This window comes from Pantherophis guttatus, chromosome 7, assembly GCF_059756535.1.
Source record: "Pantherophis guttatus breed Tessera chromosome 7, ASM5975653v1, whole genome shotgun sequence".
NCBI classification, from domain to species: domain Eukaryota; kingdom Metazoa; phylum Chordata; class Lepidosauria; order Squamata; family Colubridae; genus Pantherophis; species Pantherophis guttatus.
The window spans coordinates 56,930,600-56,956,040 of record NC_142069.1 but is presented as its reverse complement, the minus strand read 5'-3'; the positions used below and the strand labels follow the sequence as shown (position 1 = coordinate 56,956,040).

The following is a 25,441-nucleotide window of genomic DNA, read 5'->3' as shown; positions in this document are numbered from 1 at the left end:
AGTTTCCATCCATTATTCTTTGTCTGGCCTTCAGGTGCTTTGGAAAGTAGGTTAACCCCCTCCTCTCTGTGGCAGCCCCTTACATTTTGGAACACTCCTATTATGTCTCCCCTGGTCCTTCTCTTCACTAGACTAGCCATGCCTAGTTTCTTCAACCATTCATTGTATGTTTTAGCCCAGTCCCCTAATCTTCTTGGTTGCTCTTTTTTGCACTCTTTCCAGAGTCTCAACATCCTTTTTATAGTGTGGTGACCAAAACTGGATGCTGTATTCTAGGTGTGGTCTTACTAAGGCTTTATAAAGTGGTATTAGTACATCACTTGTTCTTGATTGTATCCCTCTGTTAATGCAATTTAAGATTGCATTGGCTTTTTTTTGGCTGCTGCCACACACGGTTAGCTCATATTTATTTGGTTTTCCACTAAGACTCCAAGATCCCTCTCACAGTTACTGCTATTAACCCTGGTTTCATCCAGTCTATATGTGTACTTTTAGTTTTTCTTGCCTAAGTGTAAGACTTTACTTTTCTTTACATTGAATTACATTTTGTTAGATAGTGCCCAGTGTTCAAGTCTGTCAAGGTTCATCTGGATCTTGATCTAGGTGTTGGCTATTCCTTCCATCTTATATCATCTGCAAATTTGGTAAGTTTCTCTTCTAAGGTGGTACTGGACTGCTTATTTCCCTACTCATTTCCCTACTCATTGAGTACGGTTGTCAGCCAGTTACAAATGCATCTGATGGTGATGCTATCTATCCCAGTTTTTCCTAGCTTACAAAAAAGTAGGTTGTGGTCTACTTCATCGAATGCCTTGCTGAAGTCTTAGTATATTATATCCACAGTATTTCACTCGTCTAGCAACTTAGTCACTGTATTGAAGAATGAAATAAGATTGGTTGGCATGATCTGTTTTTAACAAACCTGTGCTGACTTTTAGCTATTACTTTACTTGTTACTAGATGTTGGCAGATCTGTTTTTTTATTATCTTTTCCAGTATCTTCCTGGGTATTGACGTTAGGCTGACCCAGTGGTGAAATCCTCTGCCAGTCGCCACTGGTTTGCAGCCTGCGCATATGTGCTAGAAGTGCGTTGTGTGCATGCATGCACAATGCATGTTCGATGCATGCTGCACGCATGCATGCACAGCCTGCACCAGACACACACTATGCGTGCATGCACAATCTGCACCAAATGCGCGCTTTTGGATTTCCTGCTTTTTTTTTTTTTTACTTTTTAAAACATTTTTAACTACTGGTTCACCGGTAGTTGAACGATTATCTGACCTTTTTTTTTTTTTAACTTTTAAAGCATTTTTTTACTACTGGTTTGGGCAAATCAGCCCGAGCCGGTAGCATTTCACCCCTGGGCTGACCGGTCTGTAGTTTCCTGGGTCTGTGTTTTTTTCCCTTTTTTGAAGATGGGAACCACATCAGCTCTTTTCTAGTCCTGTGGTAATTCCCCGGTGCTCCTCAGGCTTAATTTGTTGCCTTCACTTCCCTTGTTTGCTGCTCTGGCCTTTTGTTGTTTTCTCTGCCAGCTCCCTTCTATCCTTTGGTGCTCTGGTCTTTTCAGCCTCGTCCCTGCTCTGGTCAGCTCTCTTGGCCTGCCGTGCAGCTTTCTGGACAGCTCAGCTCTGCTGACCGGTTTGCTCCAGTCAGCTCCACTGTCGCTTTCCCCGTTGCTCTCAGACTCTGCTCACGTGCTGCCCCGTGCTGCTGCTGGTTCTCTCTTTCCTCCTGTGTTGCCGCTGCTTTTTGCTCTGGAGCCACGTAGCTCCCATTTGCCATCAGCAGACAGGACTGCCTGGATGGTCCCCAGCAAGCTTGTCTTTCTCTTTCCTTCCTCCCTGCTCTGCTCGCTCACTGGCTCACCTTTTTGTTGTCTGCCGGTCATTGCCCTGCCCTCGATCGGCTGGCCTCTTTGCCCCACAGCTGTTTTTTCTCCCTGCTTCGCAGCTGGCTCTACTCGCTCACCAGCTCGCCTCGTTGTTCTCCACCAGTTGGCTTTGCTGCCTGCAGTCAGTTTGTCTCTCTACTCATCTCACTTTGATGGGCCTCTGGTCTCTTGGGTAGGCCTCTAGGGTGGAGTTGGGCTTCTGTCCCTTTTAATTTTTCCAATCTTCCTCTCCTTCTTCTATGACTTATCGTTCCACCTCTCCTCCTACCGTTTTATTTTATTTTAGTAGCAACTTTTCTGCCGGTGATGTGACTATGCTTCCTCCGTTGTCACCATCTTGAATTGGTAAGTGACGTTCAATGATCTGAAAAGCGGTCCCTGCACTTCTAGGAATACACTAGAAAGAAGATGATTCAATAGTTTGCAGAGTCCATTGAGTCTCCTTTGTTTGGTGTTGGCATAATTGATCTCTTCCATCCTGTTGGCCGCTGTTTCCAGATATGCTGGTATATTGCAGAATTAATTAAACTAGAATTCTCAGCTCAAAATCTATGTGAATAGGATTATTATTTCCTTGCATAAATTGAAAGGAATGTAGAAAATAGGAAGGAAATTTGTTCCCCAAAGATAAACATTGGGAAAAGTAACAAAGTGGCACATAACCTAACCATCTTTTTTCTGCGATGATAGTTGTTTTCATTGTTAAACACTATTTGTTCAGGGTAAGTAAGATTGTTGTGAAATTACCCTGTATATTTTAAATAAGTTTGACGCTTCCTTTTCACTTGACATTTTCTTTTTTGTTTCTAGAAAAAAAAAATGAGTGGAGGATTAGCACCAAGCAAAAGCACAGTTTATGTATCTAATTTGCCCTTTTCATTGACAAACAATGACTTGTACAGAGTAAGTATACTTTAAAATTAAACATTAGAATTGAATCTATCTTTGTGTGAATAATCATAGAACATTTATATTTACTTCTATGTTTTGTGAAGTATTTACTTTCTTATTTTTATATCTAACCTAAATAACTATATTTTTTCTGTCTTTTCAGATTTTTTCAAAATATGGGAAAGTAGTTAAGTAAGTATAAATATCGAATTGTATATAGCTTATTCTTTAATGTTGTGTCTAATAATAACAACACCCTCGATTTAACAAGATCTTTTCACATGTGTAATTTTTGTAATAGGATACTAAGCCAGGTGCTTATTTGTAATGTTACTGCCACACTTGGTAAGAACTTTCTATAAAAATATTCTATTCATAGGTTGTGCTTTTCTAGGGGAGGGGATTCTTCAAAAGTACTTATTTACCATTTCTGTGTTATGGTATTTATATTACATTTAGGGGTTATGTTGTATATATATATATATATATATATATACAGATGCAGGTGGACAGGCAGATAACTAGTCAAACGAACAAACAGGCACCCTACTACGCAGCAACAAAATTATTGGCTCACAAGAAATCGAACCACGTCTCAGTAACAACAGCCAGCCACTCAAACTATCAAACAAGCCAAAACCAGATCATCACTCAGAAGCACCCACATAAACAACTCTAATCCTAATCTGCATCACACAGATGGTAATTACAGTATATCACAGAAGTGAGTACATCCCTTCACATTTTGTAAATATTTAAGTATGTCTTTTCATGTGACAACACTGAAGAAATGACACTAAGTTACAATGTAAAGTAGTGAGTATACAGCTTGTATAACAATGTAAATGTGCTGTCCCCTCAAAATAGCACAACACACAGCCATTAATGTCTAAACTCCTGGGAACAAAAGTGAGTACACCCCTGAGTGATAATGTCCAAATGGGGCCCAAAATGTCAATATTTTGTGTGGCCACCATTATTTTCCAGCACTACCTTAACCCTCTTGGGCATAGAGTTCACCAGAGCTTCACAGGTTGCCACTGGAGTCCTCTTCCACTCCTCCATGATGATGTCACAGAACTGGTGGATGTTAGAGACCTTGCGCACCTCCACCTTCCGTTTCAGGATGCCCCACAGATGCTCAATAGGGTTTAGGTCTGAAGACATGCTTGGCCAGTCCATCACCTTTTCGGTTGCGCTGTTTAGTCAATTCATGTCTGGGATTTCCTCGCCTGCTTGTCAGGGACTGAGCGTCATATTTCTTTAAATTTGCATAGGTCACGCCTCCTTTGCCTTCTAGATCCCCAGTTGTTTTCGCTCAGTCTTCTTGTAGGGACCTGTTTTAAACTGCTCTGGCAGTTAGATAGGTGTTAGAGAGGCTTTAGGTTTTATTATTTTCTCTCTTCTCCTAACTAGTGGGAGCTGAAGAGTGCAGGTTCCGGCTGCCATTGCAGCTGGAGCTGCTTTACGTTGCTCGTGGTGGGTGAATGACTTTGGGGCTCCAGGTCACCCCCTCCACCTCGCTTTTCAGCAGCTGGAGGAGTTTATCCCGGCTGGGATACTCTGGAAGGCGCAGAGCTGCTGATTTGGCTGCCGGCAAGCCACGGGTCACCCGATATGCCGGATTAACCGCGGCCGCCATTTTAGGCTCCCGTTAGAGTAGGGCGTCACTGCCCGGGGCTCCGAGGCAAACTCTGAGGAGATTCTTCACTGATTGGCGCTTGAAGAGCATTTTGCTCTAGCGCATTGCCAGCCTTGGGACTGACCCACACTGAAGACCCCAGTTGGTGGAAATGTCTGGCAGCGGAGGAGTGCAAGAAGCAGGTGGATTGCTTCGCCCCAAATTGCTGACAGGTTTGACGGTCCCAGCGGCGGGAGGACATTGTTTCCTTCTCCACAGCTAATTTCAGTCTGTACAGAGGGCAGCGATAGGAGGGCTTAGCCCACGCTTTGAATAGTCAGCTGCTGGCGTCGCTGGAGTGGAAGGAGACTTATTCAAGAGTTCCCAGCACAGCAGCCAGAGAGCTAGGAGAGCTTTGCTCTAATGCCAGTTTGTATCTTTCTGGGAAGGAGTTGGCAGTTAATTTAGGCGCCAACTGTGCTATTGCTTCAGAGACGCAGGCCTTGAAGTGACTTTTAAAATGGCTGACCCAGAGTTCTCCTCAGACGTGGAACAGCCCCCGACTCCTCCCAGAGCTAAGAAGACCTCTAAATCTAGGTCTAAGAGCTCTTCTTCCTTTTCCAGTAGGAGGGAGCCTAACCAAGGAGCTCCTAGATCATCCATTGAGGAAAGGGATGCCCAGAGACGGCATAATGCCCTGAAAAGACAGTTTGAACGGGCCAAGAAGCAGGTCCAACCTATTCCTGAACCACCACCTTCTCAATTTGGAGGAGGAGATGTTGTTACTCAGTCTGTAGTGGCCAAGCCTCCTTCTGTTACAGCCTTAGAGCTTCAAGGGTGATGATCTGTCCCCGTACCCACACACACACACACAGCCAGTCGAGGGTTAAGGAAACACTTTGGAACGCACCCAGTTCTTATCTCCCCACTTGGCAGCGATAGACACACCGTCTGCCAAGGGACTTTATTTTCACAAACAGACAGATAAGATACGAACGTTCAAGAAAGTCCAAACAGAAATAATATTCCTCCCAGCAGTTCCGGACGAGGCTTTAGTGACTGTCCAAGGTTTTGCTTTGTTCGTCACAAGGATCCTTTGACCACTACCCTCTATTATATAGTCTCTGGGGTGTGGTCCAGTGACTCAGTGCTAATCCCTAGCACGCCTCCCAAGCTGCTGCAAACGTTTATCACGCCTTCGGAGGCGTGCGTCCAGGAATGATGTTTCATTATCACTTTGACTTGAATCAGCTGTCTCCTCTCCCTCGACTGGCACTTGAGACAATGCCAGAGGGGAGGGGCCTGGAGAGGGAGGCCTGGCTGACTCCTCTTCCTCATGCTCGGAGCTTTCTTCCTCCGATGGGACAGGCTCAGAGGGCGGGGCCACAACAGGTGTCAGGAGAAAGACCCAGTACCTGCCCTGGAGTCCCTTGGGGAAGCACAAGCACGGCAGCCAGGAGCCAGAATGGCACCAGAGGCCACTTATACCCCGACCGCAGCGGGGCTCCGCGCAGGGGTGGAGCAAGGACAAAGCCAGTCCTTTGATTTTCAGATTTTACTGACAAATGCATTAGCACAGGCTTTGGCAGCAGGCCTTAATCCGCATGGCCATATGCAACCACCCTTGACGGGTTGTCAGCCTCAACCCTCCATTCAATCGAGGCATCATCCTTTAACTATCACCCAGCAAGAATCAGTCTGCAGCGAAGATTCATGGCAGGAGGAAGGAGACCAAGGGGACCAGGAATTTTTGGAAGATGACAGAGCACTGCCAGATAAGCCGACCTTCGCAACCCTTTTCCGTCCATCTGTGTTCAAGACATTGTTACGCAAGGCAAAATTAGCAAGTAACATGGGGTCAGTAGAGAGTTCGGGGGATCAGTAGAGGGCTCGCAGACGTCTCAGAACAAATTCTTTGCAGTTCCCGCCCCTGACCATGATTTTATTCCGTACCCAGAATTATTTTCCGAAGTCATTAAGAGGCAGTGGGATCACCCCGGGGCCTTTTCTGCTCCCACGGGTCATGACAAAAGGACCTATTGTGTAGACCCAGTAATAGACAGGCTGTTAGCTTTTCCCATGGTAGATCCACCTGTGGTGAGTTTAACTTCCTCTACTGTTTTGTCTAGTGATGCTGCGGAAGTGTTAAGAACTGAGGATAGACAAGCGGAGGTTTCCTTTAGGAAGACACACCAAGCAGCTGCTTAGGCGGTAAAAGCAGCGACCTCTGCTTCCTTTTTTAATCACGCTAATTTGATCTGGTTGAAACAATTGTGTGATCGTCTTCCTCCAGACGATTTACGCCTCCAGCAGGATATCAATAAATGGTTGCTGCTGCCGAGTATTCGGCAGATGCATCTCTAGATACTGCAAAATTCGCGGTAAGGGCTATGGCTTCTAATGTAACATCTAGGAGGCTCCTCTGGTTACGCCCTTGGCGTGCAGATTTAAAATCAAAATGGAAATTGGCCTCCGCCCCCTATAAGGGAGCGGACCTGTTTGGAGCAGCATTGGAACCTATACTTGTAGAGGGTAAGGATAAACGGAAGGTGCTTCCGGTGTCCTATCGGAGACCAAACCACAGGTTCACACCGTACCCTCAGAGACAGCCTTTTCGCCAGGACTCAGGACCCAGTGGGTCCTACTTTTCTAGGACTTACCCCCAGGGGTTTGACAGAAATTCAGATAGGCAGTCCTTTCAGGACAGAGGTAGATACCACTGTGCCCCAAGGAGACCCTATAGAGGAGAAGGATCCGGAGCAGGATCCAGACCAGTTAGGTGAGGCAAGTGACTTGCAATCCCCTCTTCCCATTGGTGGACATCTCAGTCACTTCATCCATCAGTGGGAAACAACCACGTCCGAAGATTGGATACTTCGGATGGTGAGGCTGGGTCTCACCTTAGAATTCAGGGCCACACCTCCCAACCGCTTCCTGACTTGCCCAATGGCCAGACAGCTGGAGAATCGTCAGCAACTGTCCAAGGAAATTCAGCATTTGTTAGAAATAGGTGCAATAGAGCCAGTTCCAGCAGGACAGGAAGGGTCTGGGGTTTATTCGATTCTGTTTTTGGTCGCCAAATCTTCGGGGGGCTGGAGAGGCATCTTGAACCTAAAGTTCATCAACAAATTCATTCTGTACAAGAGATTCAAGATGCATTCTCTCCGGTCAATATTGGCCTGTGTGAGACAGGGAGATGTCATAACATCCCTGAATTTGCAGGAAGCATATCTCCACGTGCCCATACATCCGCAACACCACAGATTTCTGAGATTTGCCTTTGCCGGCAAGCATTATCAATATCGGGCCATGCCGTTCAGCCTGTCATCAGCCCCACGTACCTTCACAAAGTTGCTGGCAGCGGTGGCGGCTTCGATTCGTCTCGTCCCAATTCGACTGTTGTGTTACCTGGACGATATATTGCTTCTGTCTCCCTCACATCAGCAGGCCTTACGAGATCTACAGACTGTATGCCGCATTCTCGATCTTCACGGTTTCTCCATCAACCGGAAGAAGAGTCACCTGCAGCCCATGACGCGCATTACTCATCTCGGGGCTGTGATCGATTCCATACAAGGCCAGGTTTTTTTGTCGCCAGAAAGGCAACAGGACATCAGGGCTCTGGTGGACCATGTTTTAGCAAAGAGGCAGGTAACGTTGCACACCTTATTGCAACTGCTCGGCAAATTTATTTCCTGTATTGCAATAGTGCCCTGGGCACGCAGACATGCCCGCCAGTACAGTGGTTCCTGCTACCAGCGCAGAGAGCCAGCCGCAGTGCATCGAATGCCAAGGTGAGGTTACCGGACAAGGTACGTGCTTCCCTTCGATGGTGGGCGTCTGGGGCCATACAGAAGGGGTGCCTTTTCCAAGAGCCCACTTGGTTAGTGGTAACATCAGACGCGAGCCTGACCGGCTGGGGCGCTCATCTGGGGGCCCAGGTGGTCCAGGGACAGGGGTCACAGGTGGAGGCCAAGTTCAGTATCAATTGGCTGGAGCTGAGGGCTGTCCATCTCGCCCTCCGTCATTTCCAGGACATTCTATTACATCAACATGTTCTGGTCTTAACGGACAATGTGACCACAAAGGCCCATATAAATCGAGAGGGGGGCACTCAATCCCGGTCCCTGTTGAAGGAGATGGACAATCTGTTCAGCTGGGTAGAGAACCACTTAGTATCTGTTCGAGCAGAGCACATTTTGGGAGCTTCAAACGTTCGGGCTGACTGGCTGAGCCAGACACAGCTGGACCCATCAGAGTGGATGCTCCATCCGGACCTGTTCCGGGAACTGGTGAAGAAGTTCGGCCAGCCATCTGTCGACCTGTTTGCCTGTCCAGACAACGCACAACTCCCGAAATTCAGTCTCACGTTTTCTGAGCCCGGGGGCAATGGACTACAACGCTCTGTCTTGCCTATGGCCTGTTATACGCTTTCCCCCCAATCCGAGATTGGTGTCCGAGAGGGCAGAGATGTTACTGGTTGTGCCTCATTGGCCGAGATGCCCATGGTTCGCTGACCTGGTGGGCCTTTCTGTGTCACAGCTCTGGTGAATTCCTCAGGGGAGGATCTCTCTCAGCCAGGGGGCCGTATTACACCCAGACCCCCAGTGGCTGCAATTAACCGTGTGGCATTTGAGAGGATCCTCCTGAGGAAAGACAATTTGTCAAGGAAGGTGATTCGCACCATCCAGGCTGCCAGGCGGCCTTCCACCACAAGAATCTATGAGGCATCGTGGAGAATATTTTGTTTTTGGTGTTCGCATAACCATGTGGATCCTACTTCAGCTTCTGTGCCTGACGTTTTAAATTTTTTGCAGGAGGGCCTAGACAAGGGACTGGCTCCAGCAACCCTGAGGCGGCAGGTGGCAGCCTTGTCGACCGTTTTGTCCCGGGACGGTTCCCACTCTTTGACTCAGGACCCAAGGATTCGGGGGGTTTTGCAGGGGGCCACTAATATCAGGCCTCCAGTGGTCCACAGATTTCCTACATGGGATTTGACATTAGTCCTGCAGGTCCTTACGGCTTCCCCATTCGAACCTCTGGCATCAGTTAGTCTTAGACTTGTATCACTTAAAGTGGCCTTTCTTCTGGCAGTTACATCAGCCAGGAGAGTTTCTGAACTGGCTGCCTTGTCGGTCAGGAAGGATTTGTGTATTTTCAGGCCCAACACGGTTGTTCTTAGGCTTTTTTTTTTTTTTTTTTAATTTGATTTATATGCCGCCCTTCTCCGAAGACTCAGGGTGGCTTACAATGTGCTCAGCAATAGCCTTCATCCTTTTGTATATTTATACAAAGTCAGCTTATTGCCCCCACAAACTGGGTCCTCATTTCACCTACCTTAGAAAGGATGGAAGGCTGAGTCAACCTTGAGCCTTGGCGAGATTCGAACCCTGCAGTAATTGCAGGCAGCTGGTCTTAAGCAGCTTAATAACAGGGTGCCTTAAACCCTTGTACTACCAAGGCTTGACCCCTCATTCATGCCAAAAGTGAATTCCAGCTTCCATCATGCCCAGGAGATTGTTTTACTGGACTTTTGTCCCTCCCCCAGGCATCAGAGGTGCAATGGCACATGTTGGATGTTACGAGGGCACTATTGCGCTACATAGCTAGAACAGCCTCCTTTCGTAGAACAGAGGCTCTCTTAGTGTCTTTTAACCTTGCCTCAATGGGACAGAAGGTTTCTTCTAGTACTGTCGCACGTTGGATTAAGGCTTGCATATCATTAGCCTATAGTTCCAAAGGCAGACCAGTCCATGGTAGGGTGTGGGCTCACTCTACGAGAAGTGCGGCTACTTCGGCAGCCTGAGCTACGCAGGCATCAGTCCTGGACAATTGCAGAGCTGCCACTGGGACAACATTGACTCCGTTCGTCAGACATTATAAATTAGACAGTTATGCATCAGCCGAAGCTTCCTTTGGGCATAGAGTCTTGCAGCGAGTCCATTCAGATGCAGACGTGGGGTGCAGTCAGCCTCCCTCCCCATAAAGTGTGTTGCTTGGGTATATCCCAGACATGAATTGACTAAGCAGCGCAACAGAAAATGGACGTTGGCTTACCTGAACGTCCTTTTTCATTGCGGTTGCGTCTCAATTCATCCCGCCCTTCCGGCTGACTGAGCTTGGGGGCCGGGGAGTGTTTTTCTCTTTCTTATACATAGGTCACATTGGAGGAAGAAGCTTTTGCGGAACAACTGGGGATCTAGGAGGCAAAGGAGGCGTGACCTATGCAAATTTAAAGAAATATGACGCTCAGTCTCTGACAAGCAGGTGAGGAAATCCCAGACATGAATTGAGATGCAGCAGAACAAAAAAGGACGTTCAGGTAAGCCAACGTCCATTCACCCTCAGCTTCTTTAGCAAAGCAGTGGTCATTTTGGAGGTGTGCTTGGGGTCATTATCATGTTGGAATAGTGCTCTGCGGCCCAGTTTCTGAAGGGAGGGCATCATGCTCTGCTTCAGTATGTCACATTACATGTTGGCTTTCATGGGTCCCTCAATGAACTGTAGCTCCCCAGTGCTGGCAGCACTCATGCAGCCTTAGACCATGACATTCCCACCACCATGCTTGACTGTAGGTAAGACACACTTCTCTTTGTACTCCTCACCTGGTTACCGCCACACATGCTTGACACCATTTGAACCAAATAAGTTTATCTTGGTCTCATCGGACCACAGGACATGGTTCCAGAAATTCATGTCCTTAGTCTACTTGTCTGCAGCAAAATGTTTGCGGGCTTTCTTGTGCATCATCTTTAGAAGAGTCTTCCTACTGGGATGACAGCCTCTCTGGTCACTCCTCCCTTGTCTGGTGCTTCCCCAGTTCAGCGAAAGTCAATCGATGCATAGACTTGTGTCCTGTAAAAGAGGAGCCCCTCCCAGACTGTGGACCAGACCTTAGTAAGGGTGGGGCTGGATGCTCTCTTCCAGCTCTACTAGAAATGGCGTTCAGGTAGGATCAACACCCATTCTCCCTAGAGCTGGATCGAGAGCATCCAGAGTGGGACATACCAAAGCCGGCCTGTCCCTTTAATGGGTGGGTAGTGTCTGGTCTCAAGTCCACCTGGCATTATGGACCCTCTGGAGGACTCTTCTCCCAAAAGCCGCTTCCGCTGAAGCGTAGGTGTCCAACTTATAATGCCGAATGAATGATGAGGGGGAGGACCATGTAGCCGCTCGACACACCTTCTCGATGGAGGCCTGTGTCACCCATGCTGCTGTGGTAGCCACACTCCTAGTGGAGTGAGCCGTTACTCAGCTGGGAGTTGGGAGGGCGTGAACCCTCATATGCCTTGGCTATGCAGGCCCTCAGCCACCGACCCACCGTTAAAGGAGTGACCCTGTTGCCTAATGTTGATAGTTGGAATGACAAATAAGGATTCCATCCGTTGGAATGAAGACGTACGCTTGATATAAATACGGAGGACCCTTCTGACATCCAAGGTATGTCACCTGTGTTCAAGAGCATGTCGTGGCTCCAGGCTGAAGTTTGGTAGGACCAACTCCTGTGCCCTGTGAAACCAAGTGTTTATCTTGGGAATTAAATAAAGGTCCAGCTGCAGGATAACTCTGTCCTGGTGAAAGATACATAAGTCATTGTCTTATTGATAAGGCCGCCAGTTCTGAGATCCTGTGAGCTGAAGTGATGGCAATGAGAAATGCCACGTTGAGTGTTAGAAAACGCAGTGTGGCTAACAGTAAAGGTTCAAAGGGGCAGACAGTGAGGGCTTGCAAAACCTTAGTCAGGTCCCAGGTGGGATACCTGTGAACAACTGGTGGGCACAAATTAGTACCTCCCCTAAGGAATCTACGTACAGTGGGATGTCTAGAAAGTGATTCCCATGTTCCTAGGGAGAAAACAGAAGACAACGCCGCAACCTGTCTCTTGATGGTGTTGGGTGTCAACTCTTTATCCAACCCATCCTGGAGGAACTCCAGGACCTGGGCCACCAAGGCTCTCGATGGATCAACCTGTAGCCTGGAGCACCAGGTACAGAAGGAACGCCAGGTTGCATTGTATATTCTAGAAGTGGATTGTCATCTGGATGCCTGAATGGTGTGGATAACCCTGGGAGAAAAATGTTTGCACCTCAGGGCTCGCCACTCAACCACCATGCTGTCAGTTGTAGCCACTGGGGTTGTGGGTGGATCAAGACCCTTTGGCTGAGATGGATCCTGTTGTCTGGGATTCTCCAAGGCTGTTCTATCAATAGACTCATCAGGTCGGCAAACCAGGGCCTCCTGGGCCAATGAGGAGCCAGAAGGATCACCTCCGCCTTTTCCTCTAACAGCTTCCTGATGAATGCTGGAATCAGGGGAAGAGGAGGAAAGGCATACAGAAGGCCCGGAGGCCAAGGTGAGTGGAGGGCATCTATCCCCTCTGCTGCCCATGTACCTGCTGAAGTACCTGCTGAAGAAGCAAGGGAGTTGAGAATTCTCTGGAGATGCAAACAGATCCAGGACCGGAGTCCCGTAGTGATCTGACAGCCACTGGAACAGCGAGGGATGGAGGCACTATTCTGCTTGATCCACCGTTGTCCTGCTGAGACTGTCTGCCTGTATATTCAGAACCCGAGATGTGGTCGGCCCTCAACGAAAAAAGGTGTCGCCCTACCCAGCAACCCAACTGACCCGCTTCTGCCATGAGGGACCTGGAATGTGTCCCCCTTTGTTGATGTGTGCTTTGGCCATCACATTGTCTGTTAAGACTAATACATGGTGACCAGAGATTGAGCCCTTGAAGGCCTTGAGAGCCAAATGAACCGCTCTGAGCTCCAGCCAATTGATCCTATGGGTCAGGTTCTCCTGGGTCCACCTGCCTTGGGCTAGCATATTTTGGCCGTGTGTTCCCCAACCAAAAAGGCTGGCGTCGTCGTGATGGTGACTTGGAAGGGTTCCTTGAACAGGCAACCCTTGCGGACTGCTGTTGATGTCCACCACTGGAAGAAATGCCATATGGTTAACGGGAGTCTTACCTTGTCCTGAGAGTTGCTCCTGCTGGATCTTTGATATGGCAGGAGGAGCCATTGCAGTGTCCTGGCATGTAGTCTCGCCCATGGAACTATGGCAATGCATGACATCATTTTGCCGAGGAACTATGACAGGAGTGATAGAGGAACTGTCCTCATGGCTATGATACTCTTGGCTAGCTGAGGTATGCTGTCATGCCTCTCCGGAGAGAGGGAGACTTGGCATGTTGTTGTGTCTATTAGGGCTCCCCGATGGAGCAGATTGGTTGTTGGAGAAAGGTGACTCTTCTTGTGGTTTATGGAGAAACCATGGTCTTGAAACTCTCTTATTGTGGTCCATAGATCTCTCTCCGCCGTCTGGCCAAAGAGGACTGGACCAAAATGTCATCCAAATAGCATTGGACTCTTATTGGGACTGAGTGCAGATGGACTGCCAAAGCCACCAAAATCTTCGTGAAGTCTCTCGGTGCTGATGAGAAGCCAAACGGCATGGCTCTGTACTGATAATGTCTGTCCGAATAGGCAAAATGAAGGAACTCTGTGTGCTGGTTTGATCTGTACATGAAGGTATGCTTCTGTTAAGTCTATTGAGGTGAGGAAGTCACCCTCGTGCATGCTGTCTAATATTTATTTGAGAGACTGCATTTTGAATTGTTTGAACTCCAGACACTGGTTCAGGTGCTTTAAATCTAAGATTGTCCTCCAGTCCCCTGAATTCTTTTGGATCACAAATAGGATCAAATAGAATCCCTGTCTGTGCTGTTCTTGAGGAACTGGCTCAATTGCCTGGATTTCCAGCAAGTGCTGGATTGCTGTCTCCACCAGGCACCGCCGGGAAGAGTCCCTGGAAACAGGACAACTGAGAAAAAAGTTTGGGGGGGGATTCCAGCGCCAACCCTGATCTTATCGTGTTGAGAACCCATGTGTCTGAAGTTGTGGCCTCCCACTGTTGGAAATGGAGGCTGAGCCGACCACCTATGGGTGGTGCGGCCCTGCAGTCACTTTGCTCGATGGTAAGGACGACCTCCTGCCCCTCGAAAGGGCCGCTTGCCCTGGGTTTGATGTTGACTCCTGAACTCTGACCTGTCAGGATGTCTCTCCTGTCAGTTAGGGTACTGTTGTTGAAAGTGTTGATAGTCAAACTTTCAGGGGCCCAAAAGGGTTGCTTCCTATAATAAGGGGAAGACGGTGTTCCCCTCGCCAATAAAGGAAAGGCATGGCTTTACCCTTGCCTTTGGTGTCCACTAGGATAGGTTCCAGAATTTCTCAGAATAATTTGTCACCTGTAAAGGGCGCTGAGGCTAATTTCCATTTATTCTTATTGTCGGCCTGCCAGTGCTTAAGCCAGAAGAGGCGACGAGTGGTAATTGATGATGCTATGGACTGTGAAGCGAACTTGGCTGCATTCAATATCGCATCAGCTGAGAACTCAGCAACCGCAATTAATTTATTTTTATCTTGGTGTACCCTCAGATCTTCTGGTGGAATGTGTTTCTGCATCTAACGGAGCCAGAGCAGGGAGGCACGATTAAAGAATGAAGCCGAAGTGGCAGCTTTCACTGCTCAGGCAGCCACCTGATGGGACTTACATAACAACACCTCAGCTTTCTTGTCATCAGATCTCAGACAATCCATTGCATCCGTTGGAATCAGAGCAACCGATGTCACTGGCTTGTCCACTGTGGGTACCTGCAAAATGTCAGCCAAATATGGAGCTACATTGTTTAGCTTTTGTTCAGTTCTGGAAGGGGGTAGTCCTGCCCCCGGATTATGCCATTGCAGTTTAACTATGTGTAAAAATAGTTTGGGCGATGGTACCACCTCAGCCTCAACTGCTGGCTCTGTAAAGAGCAAGTGACCAGAACCCCATGGGGTGGGGTCAGGTTCTGTGACTGCCTCAGATTCCATGTTTGTAATGGATTTGGCCTTGCGAAGCAAGGGTTTGAAAAGATCTGGTTTGAAAAGGCCTGTAAAAGGAGAAGGCTCTGAATCTTTCCCTTCATCCTCAGAAAAGGCCAGCAGGTCCTCCTCCTCAGCCGAGGAGTCTCCACTTCTAATTGAATGGGCCCCAGATGGAATACTCTGAGGCCCCATTAAATCCTCTTAAAAAACAGGTTGCAACCCTGGAGGCTGATGGATTGGAACCCCTGGAGAAGGTTGGTTCCTTTGCTGTAAACCAATGGCTATTCCCTGGGTAATAGCCTGAGAAATCAGTTGCTGCAAATGTGCAGGCATTGCTGACATAGTTTCCTCCTGTGGGCGGATCAGTCAGAGTAAAGGAAGCCCTGGGGCCTGAAGTGGATGACTGTGCAAAACTTGTTGCAGACAAATTGGGATTTGCAAATGCAAAGGCCTCAGCCCTATCCAAGACATATCCTAAAGTGGGAGAGGAGGACTCCCTGGCATAAGAGGCTGGTTGCAAGTGAGCCGGATCATTTGTGGGATCCAATGGCTCCTGTCCTTGAGGGCGGGAAAATTCCATCCCTCCTCTGGGGTTCTCACTTCGCTCCTGGCTTTCTTTAGCCTTCTGAAGCTTAGCCAGCTCTTTTTGCAAGGCCTTTTGACATCTTTCTGTGGCTTTTTCGGCCGATTTGGAGCCCCTCTTGCCACTCGAAGTGGCTGCCTGGCTTCTCGTAGTTGTCCCTTTGGCTGCAGCTCTTTGGCTGTAAGCCCCTTGTTTCTGGCCCGGGGAGGAATTAGGGCAAGTCCTCTTGTCCCCTTTCTGGGCCTGCTGGCTGGTGGAAGGCGTACGCAATGCCATTTTCCCCATTTAATAAAGGCAAGCCACTTGCGAAGAGCTGAGACTGCCGCGGCTCTAAATAGCGTTCCCACCACTTCACAGTGTGCCCAGGCAGACTGGGCAGGGACTGATTCCCCCTCTGCCGTCTGGTGGGAATGCCTGGCCCCACCCCCTGCTCTGATCAATGCCTGTTGAGGCCCTACCGCTGCCTCGCGGCGGCGGGGACTTCACCTTGGAAGCTGGAACAAGACTGCTAGCCGGCAGACCAGCTAGTGGTTTGATCGCTGAAGCGATCTTCCAAATAAGTATTGTAAATCTCACGCTTAGAAGATCACAGAGAGAAAGGTGAAGCCGTTCTTCGATCACGTCTGTTTGCAATGCAGACTAAGCCAAACTGGGGAAGCACCAGGCGAGGGAGGAGTGACCAGAGATGCAAATGAAGATCACGTGCTCAGTCTATATGCAGAACATAGAGATACTACCCACTCTGGATACTCTCGATCCAGCTCTAGGGAGAATCAGAGAGTTCATTGCCATGTTGAACTTCCAGTTGAACTTCCAGTGACCAGTATGAGAGAGTGAGAGTGATAACACCAAATATAACAAACCTGCTTCCCTTTCACACCTGAGACCTTGTACCACTAACGAGTCACACGACACCAGGGAGGGAAAACAGCTACTTGGGCCCCATTTGGACATTATCACTTAGGGGGGTATTCACTTTTGCGTCCAGCAGTTTAGACATTAATGGTTGTGTGTTGCGTTATTTTGAGGGGACAGCACATTTACACTGTTATACAAGCTGTATGCTCACTACTTTATATTGTAGCCAAGTGTCATTTCTTCAGTGTTGTCACATGAAAAGACATACTTAAATATTTACAAAATGTGAGGCGGTGTACTCACTTCTGTGATAGACTGCAACTATAGCCCAGCAACAACAGCCAGCCAATCAAACAGTCTGAAATCAGACCATGGCTCAGAAATATCCGAACAAACAACATTCAGACTAATTTGCATCTCATAAAAAACAAACCGTATTTAAAGTCCTGTGTTCTGACGGATGAGCACAATTCAAAATACACTGAAGATGTCTCCCCGAATTGGGATGAAATGTTTGCAACCAAATTGCCAAGTTCAGAGCTCAAACCAACAGCCTAGATACTAGCCAATCAACCAGACATCATGGTAGTAGAAAAGATCAAAGGGCAACAGTGATGATAGATGTAGTGGTGCCAAGTGACATAAACATCAGGAAGAAAAGAGTATGAGAAGCTAGAGAAATACCAGGGCCTGAAAGAGGGATTAGAAATGATGTGGAAAGTAAAGGCCAAAGTGGCCCCAGTGATATTAAGAGCACTCAAGCCCATGACTCCTATGCCAGAAGAGTGGCTCCAACAGATCCCAGGAACAATTTCAGAGTTCTCTGTCCAGAAGAGCGCAGTGCTAGGATTAAATAAAATACTGCAAAGAACTCTCAAACTCCTAGTCCTCTGAGAGAGGATCTCAGATTGAGGAAGAAAATCATGCTTATTCATAGCTTTCTGGAATCTTATCATAAAAATGGCTTTTTAACACCTCAGTTCTTTAGGTTAAATGTTGTACAGCATCATCTAATGTAGCAAACAAATTGAAGTGTTATAGGTAATTACCTACCTATAACATTTCAATTTGTTTTCCTGCATTTACTTGCAAAATGCTGCTAGATACTGTACCTCCATTTTCTAAAATTAGGGTATCATCTACTCAGCATTTTAGAAGCTGGAAGAGAGAAACAGAATTGTATTTCATCTGCTTACTGATGACAACTCACCCAGATCACTATATTTCACAATACATCTCTATATTTACCCTTTTCCAGAAACCTATAAATACTTTTATCACAGCTGATACACATAAATAGAATCTGACCCAGAATGATAAAAAAAAAGATTGAATTATGTTCCAAAGAGCAAATGGCTCCCATCTTTTCAAGTATCTTACTTGTTTAGAATGTATTAGCTGAAAGGTATGTATAACAGGAATCAGACCAATCTCAATCAATCTCTCTCTCTCTCTCTCCCTTTCTCAAGTCTAAACAGAAAGAATATTCCACCGTTTAATACAATGATCCATAAAGTTTGTGAACTTCTGTCACTACTTAACCAGTTTAAGAAGTTACCGTATTTTTCGGAGTATAAGACGTACCTTTTCCTCCCCTAAAAGAGGGTGAAAATTTGGGTGCGTCTTATACATGAATGTAGCCCCGCCCAGCCTGTGAAACAGAGGTTTCAGAAATTGAAAAAAGCCTCTTAAAGGGAGGTTTCAGAGGCTGAAAAAAAAAGCAAGATGCAGAGCTCACAACCAACGAATCTGTTGCTAAAGTTCACCTCTGGAAAAAGCTGATTGGGGGTATTCCGGGAGGCCATCCACCCGCCAATCAGCTTTTTTCTTATTTTCCTCCCCAAAAACTAAGGTGTGTCTTATACTTCGGTGCATCTTATAGTCCGAAAAATACGGTATTTTATTGACCATCATTCCCACAGAATAAATCTTCAAATGAACTGTAAAGTATATCTGGTCTTGGTCACTTTGTTTTGTGCTCTTCCTTGCACAGCAGGAATGCAAAATCTTTGGCACTTCATAAAATGTTAAAGTATCTCCTAGCAGCCCAGCTAGCAAGATCAGTGAAGAGTGATATTAAGAGTTGCATTTCACCAATATCTGTACAGTCAAAGTTTCCCTATGGCTTGGCTTTGGATATTCTAAACTATTTTTTCATTCCTGAAATAAATAAGCTTAGAGAAGATTGCTGCCTACATCTTCTACACTATTGAGGTAGCATATGGTAAATCCATCCTTTTATACAGGTTTTTGGGGGAAATGATCAGAGACTATGCCTAATATAAATTGTATTATTTTTCATCCACATCAGACAAAACCAAATTCAGATAATAGATTATTCTGTGTCTGCTATCTATGACTTTAAATAGCCTGTCATAGTAGCAATCACATCCTGAACTACATTGAATAAGATGTGTATGCTGAAGTTTCCCCAAGTCCAAAATACTTGAAGTGCCAAGTATCTTCAAGGACAGAGGTATTACATCAGGCAGGAAACAGGCTAATTTTTATATCAATAGAATCTCAGTCCTATTACATTCCAGCAATACTAGGTTGAAACAACTGGAATTAGAATCTGTCAAACAGATTTATAATTTTAATAAGTAGTACCATTACGGATTTTTATTCTAGCCTTATTTGAGAGGAAAAACTGAAAGAGCATGTTTTTATGAAAAAGGATAATGGCACGTACTACTCTTGACAATATACTTGTTGATCTTAGTCTTATGCAAACATTTGTAATGTGGAGCTCCACAAATAGTTAATGAATGGACCTGACTGATTTATTGTCAGGTCTCTGTTTTTAGAAACACTTTTCATATATCATGACTCTCAATAAAGGCTATTCTTCAAGTTTAATGTAGTAACCTTTTCTCTATTGTCATTTATTAGGAATGATTTGAATTTCATTAGTAGTTTTTTATGGATGTTCTCATGCTGTGTTTACTTTGATAGCTGCCCTTTTTCTGGAATTTGAAATAAACGGGACTAATATAGGCAACCTGAATAACTGTAAGGCTTGCCTCTCTGTGTTGTAATAGTATGTGAATGTATCAGTATTTTTTTTTCTAGAGTTACAATTATGAAAAACAAAGACACACGAAGAAGTAAAGGAGTTGCATTTATTTTGTTCTTGGATAAAGAGTCAGCACAAAACTGTTCTCGGGCACTTAATAATAAACAAGTAAGTGACAAGGGTATATTATTAAGTAACTTTTGAGATATTCTGAAAGCTAAAATTGTATTTATTGGTTTTTTTAGCTATTTGGAAGAGTAATAAAAGCAAGTATTGCTATTGATAATGGAAGAGCTGCAGAATTCATTCGAAGGAGAAATTACTATGACAAGTCAAAATGCTATGAATGTGGAGTGAGTAAATGTTGATGTTTTTGTCATGTTCTTAACTAATGCCATCCACTGAAACTATACACACTTGGGTTATCAGTTGATAGTCAGTTCAGATAACTTTTTAAACTACATACAACGCTACATTTTCTAAGAGTAATTATAAATGAATACAAATCTACTATTTACAAGGTAAATTTATGAAGAAGTAAAAAGTAATCTCCAAATTCACCTTGTTCAATATTATTTCCTTTCTCTTAAGGAAATAGGACATTTAAGTTATGCATGTCCGAAAAACATGCTAGGAGAGCGTGAACCTCCCAAAAAGAAAGACAAAAAGAAAAGGAAGAAAGTAATTGAACCAGAAGAAGAAATGTGAGTAAAATATGTACAACACATATTCCTATTCTCATTTACTAATTTATGTGCCTGCTCTATACAATTCAATATATGTGGGTTTTTCTGTTTCCTTTGTGCTGTTCAGAGAAGAAGAAAGTGAAGATGAGGGTGAAGATCCTGCTCTTGATAGTCTCAGTCAAGCTATAGCTTTCCAGGTACTAAAATAAATATTTAATGCATTATTCTCTTCCTTTTAAAGCAATTTAAGGGCCTCAGAACTTGCAGTTAATGATTGTTCTAATTTCTTTTTTTCATATAATAATTGCTAAGATTCTCATAAAAGATTTTACTCATTCAGCTGAATGTGTCTCTGCATATACAGTGTATCATGATTCGTAACATACTTGGTTTCTAAGAAAATGGATACACTTTTATAAATACAGCCTCTCGGGCCACCAATAGATAGACATTCTTATTTTCTTCTATTTACAGCTGAATTAAGCATATTAGGTTTTCCCCTTTGGTTTTACACAATGGCAATTAAATAAAAAATAGCTCATTTTAATTAGGGGTTTTGGAACATGGTTCCACATAGTGTTTTGAGAAATACAGGTAGTCTTCAAGTTATGAATGGAATGGAGCCTGGCCATTCCCTTCGTAACCCGAGGATTTGTGGAAGTGAATCTCGTACCTTGAATGGGATCACTCCCTCCTTTCGCCCATGCATTCAGTAATCGAATGTGAGGCTCATTAAGTGCACATGAGGTATTTCAGGATGGGGAAGGCCATGGGGGGGGGGGCTTAGGCCACCTAAGACCACCCAAGGCCTCCTTGACCCACTGAAATACCTCATGCTTCCCACAATTGCTCCCCCCCCCCCAAACCAACCTGCCGTGCCAGGTCACTTACATTGTGAAAATTTAGCAAGCAGTCTCCTCTCCAGCCTCTCAGCCATGTGCACCCCTATGCAGTTCCGTTTGGGCCTCCACAGGCCTCACCCTGATTGCAGGTCGAAATGGAGCTTCCAAGGGATGGATTCAGCCCTCCGACACTCTGTTCGGGCCTCCACAGGCCTCCCACAGGCCCATTGCAGACCGAAATGGAGCTTCCGAGGGGCGGAATTATTGATTATGAATTATGGCAGAACATTTATTTCTTATTTTTTGAGTATCTTACTTAATATGCAAGCTGATTTAATTATCAAGTAATAGAGTCATGATTTCATATACAGACTAGATTCATATATCAAGGGATATGTGAACGTACTATGCATGAACAGTATATATGAATATATATGAACATAACCTGTGCACATTGTCCATGTGTGTGATTAAAGAATGAGTGTGAGATTAAGGAATGAGCATATATGAACATATATCAGAAGGATACATGTACATACACCACAAGGAACTATATTGATAGTTCATTTTCTGCTTGGTTGTTTTCATCTGGTATTAATCCCTGCTTATGTGCATGGTCGCTTGCATGGTTAGGACACTGGCTTGACAAGCAGCAAGTTCATGTTTGAGACCTGAGTGCTCCCATGGGACAAAGTGATCTCCTGTCCTTTGCTCTAGCTTCTGCTGGGGACATGAAAGGAGCCCCCGACTGGGTCCCCTGGACAACAATGTCACCAGCTAATCCTTTCAACCTGGAAGCACCTTGATCCCTCCAACACCAGTGCAATGAGAATCTCTGCTTATCTGGCTGTTGGCTGCAGGAAAGAATGTGTTGTGATATTTCTGTTTACTCAGCCTTTTTATTGTCTCTTGAATAGGGTGTAAATGTGTCTATTGATGGCTGATATGTCAAGAATGCCAAACTTCCAGGAATTCCCTAGCATTTGGGAATTTAGCTTGGTCTAGTATGCTCAGTTTCCCAGCTGAGTCTATCCATGTGTTGTGAGATTAAGGAGTTTTGATTGTGTCTTCTGACTGCTAGTTGGTGCTCATGGATATCCTCGCCTAATGTTTTGCCTTTCCTGTCTGTCCCATACAGCAACTGTTACAGTCCTTACAGTGTATGTTGTAGCTAAGTCCTATTCTTTGTTCTTGGGCTACTGGGTCATTTAGTTTACTTACAATGTTTTGGAGGGCTTTAGTTTTTTAGGTTTTGGTGATGCTGTATCAATATATATATATAAGTGAAATACCACTCACGCACCATCACAAAATCTCCAGAACCATAAAGCCTACAAACTTGAAATTTGCCACATATGTTCCTCTTGGCTTCTAGGTGCTCACTAAGAAAGGATTTTTCGAAATGACCATCAGAGCATTAGTATTTCCTATATTATTATTAACACACTCTGATCCTAAGGAGTTCTACTCCCCCTCCCCACCTGAAAAGAAATCTGTTCCAAATGCAAAACAGAAGCAGAGGAGTTTCAGTTTCAGTTTTACTTTCACAGCAGCAAGCAGGGGATAGGATAGGGGAGGTTTCTGGGGGCAAGGCCGAGTGAGAAAAGGGGATAGGATCAGTGGTGGGATTCAATTTTTTTAATAACCGGTTCTGTGGGTGTGGCTTATTTGAGTGGGCATGGCTAGCTGATTATGTGACTGGGTGGCCATGGCTATGTGTATAGGGACTACTCAGGGCTGAAAAAGTCATTTCTGACCGGTCCTTGCACTTTTGACTGATCCTTACACTTTCATAAGTGTCACGCTTACCACGGATGCCAGCCTGTTTGGGTGGGGCGCCCATCTGGAGTCATTCCTTGCGCAAGGCACTTGGTCCCCTCTGGAACGCCGACACAGCATCAACTGGTTGGAGCTCCGAGCAGTGCGGTTGGCCTTGGCTCATTTTCTCCCTCAGGTGCGCAAAAAACATATTCTCATTCTAACAGACAATATGGCCACAAAGGCCCATGTCAATCGACAGGGGGGCACGTGGTCCAGGGAGATGATGGCGGAGACAGAAAGGTTGATGTCTTAGGCGGAACAGCATACCCTCTCACTAAAAGCAGAGCACATATTGGGCAAGGCCAATCTGCAAATGGACTACCTCAGCAGGGGTCACTTGGATCCATCGGAGTGGCGATTGTATCCCCAACTGTTTCACGACCTTTCCGCCAAGTTCGGGATTCCAACCGTCGACTTGTTCGTGACGTCTCAAAATGCGCAGCTTCCACAATATTTCACCCACTTCCCTTCTCCAGGCGCAGAAGGCCACGACGCCCTCCGCTCCCCGTGGCCCAAAGGTATCCTCTACGCATTTCCCCCGCTTCTGGTCATTCCCAGGGTGATCCGGAAGGTAATTCTGGAACAGGCAGATCTTCTCCTGGTGGCGCCTCATTGGCCACGAAGGGCGTGGTTCGCCGATTTGATGGACATTTCTGTCGAGGCCCCATGGCGCATTCCTTGCAACCGAGTGTCCCTGAGCCAAGGTGTCATTCTCCACCCGAATCCAGATTTGCTCCAGTTGACCGTCTGGCGCTTGAAAGGATCATCTTAAAGAAGGATAACCTTTCTCCTGGAATCATCTCTACCATTCAAGCGGCCAGGCAGTCTTTGACCGTACACATTTACAACGCGTCCTGGAGGACCTTTGCGCAGTGGTGCGCTTCCAACCTTGTGGATCCTACGTTGGCTTCCGTTTCCAACGTTCTCCAATTTCTGCAGACTGGTTTCGACAAAGGCTTGGCTCCATCTACTCTTCGACGGCAAGTGGCGGCTTTAGCTACCGTCTTGACTGGTGGTGGTCAACAGTCTTTCTCTCATGATCGTAGGATTAGATCCTTTTTGCACGGGGCTGCGAATTTATGTCCGACCGTAATACACCGTTATCCTACCTGGGATCCTACCCTTGTATTGCAAGCTCTCACATCAGCGCCTTTTGAGCCCCTGGGTTCGGCTTCCTTGCGTTACTTGTCCTTGAAGATGGCTTTCCTCCTGGCGGTGACATCGGCTGGCAGAGTCTCTGAGATTGCGGCGCTCTCTATTCGCCAGGATCTTTGTGTCTTCTTCCCAGATCATGTAGTTCTTGGGCTCGACCCAGCGTTTGTGGCCAAAATCATTCTAGATTCCACTGGGCACAAGAGATCGTTCTACCAAATTTTTGTCCGGACCCACGCCATCCGCTAGAAAAGAAGTGGCATACTTTGGACATCCGCAGGACTCTGCAGCATTACATCCAACGTACCTCTTCGTTTAGGAAGATGGAGGCCTTGCTGGTGTCCTTTTTGCCCTCATCAATGGGACAGAAGGTCTCTTCTGCTACTGTGGGGCGATGGCTTAAAGCCTATATTTCCAAAGCCTATGAGTTGCAAGGGGGTTCCATCCTGGATGGGATCTTACCATATTCGACACGGAGTGCTGCCACTTCTGTGGCCTGGGCTACTCAGGCTTCTATAGATGACATCTGTCGGGCGGCCACCTGGTCCTCCCTTTCCTCCTTTATTCGACATTACCATTTGGATGTTTTTGCTTCTGCCGATGCTTCTTTCGACAGACGTGTTTTACAATCTGTAATTTCCCCCTATGTTCAGGGGATGGCTCCGGTTCCCGTGAGCTTGGGCATGTCCCATGAGTAGGATTGTCGGAGCAGCGAGTCAGGAAAATGGACGTTGTCCTACCTGAATGTCTCTTTTATGCTCGCTGCGACGACAATCCAGCCCGCCTGTTGGCCAGCCATCCCCTGCCATGGTTGGGTTTTCCTTTTATTACCTCTGCAGTCCTTGTTGGAGTTTGGAGGTGCTGTTCATCGACTTCTCTGGTCTTCGCCGGTTGGAGATACTTCGTGAAAAAGACTGATGGTGTGAGGCAGAGTGGGCGGGACCAGGACTGCAGGGGAGAAAATTATGAGCACTCAGTTGAACCAATCAGAAGAGAAGAACCATCCTCATATTTATGCCCATTGCAGCATTCTTAACAACCATGTCACTCATTTCACAACTGCTTCTCTTCACCATGGTGACAAAATAGGGCAAAAAAACATAAAATGTGAGAACAGTCATAAGTGCGAGGACTGGTCAAAAGTGCGAGGACTGGTCAAACATAACTTTTTCAGCCCTCTGAATAGTCCATATGCAGATAGGGAC

General features: G+C 46.1%; 3 protein-coding genes across 13 annotated transcripts in view; 2 read left to right on the top strand and 1 right to left on the bottom strand.

The window, feature by feature from the left end:
• PPHLN1 (periphilin 1) overlaps positions 1-25,441 on the bottom strand; it is a 170,767-nt gene that overhangs the window by 81,535 nt on the left and 63,791 nt on the right. For 2 of the 6 annotated variants that reach the window (XM_087873262.1, XM_060689040.2), the window contains exon 2: positions 2,646-2,704. The exons of the other annotated variants lie outside the window; for them this stretch is intronic. The gene's annotated coding sequence lies outside the window, so the exon portion shown is untranslated. The remainder of the gene's footprint in view (positions 1-2,645; positions 2,705-25,441) is intronic. 6 annotated transcript variants of the gene reach the window in all.
• ZCRB1 (zinc finger CCHC-type and RNA binding motif containing 1) overlaps positions 1-25,441 on the top strand; it is a 45,558-nt gene that overhangs the window by 11,115 nt on the left and 9,002 nt on the right. For 5 of the 6 annotated variants that reach the window (XM_087873266.1, XM_087873267.1, XM_060689049.2 and 2 more), the window contains 6 exons: positions 2,709-2,801; positions 2,953-2,981; positions 19,792-19,903; positions 19,981-20,088; positions 20,327-20,439; positions 20,549-20,618. In XM_087873266.1, the coding sequence (XP_087729392.1) occupies positions 2,709-2,801; positions 2,953-2,981; positions 19,792-19,903; positions 19,981-20,088; positions 20,327-20,439; positions 20,549-20,618 (525 nt within the window). Of the gene's footprint in view, positions 1-2,184; positions 2,244-2,708; positions 2,802-2,952; positions 2,982-19,791; positions 19,904-19,980; positions 20,089-20,326; positions 20,440-20,548; positions 20,619-25,441 lie in introns of all 6 variants that reach the window. The other variant, XM_087873268.1, reaches the window with a different exon arrangement.
• Positions 8,937-12,373, top strand: LOC148112865 (uncharacterized; the record flags this gene model as incomplete). Its single annotated transcript, XM_087873475.1, has 1 exon — positions 8,937-12,373. A coding segment is annotated over one exon (678 nt), but the record flags the coding sequence as incomplete, so codon positions are not given.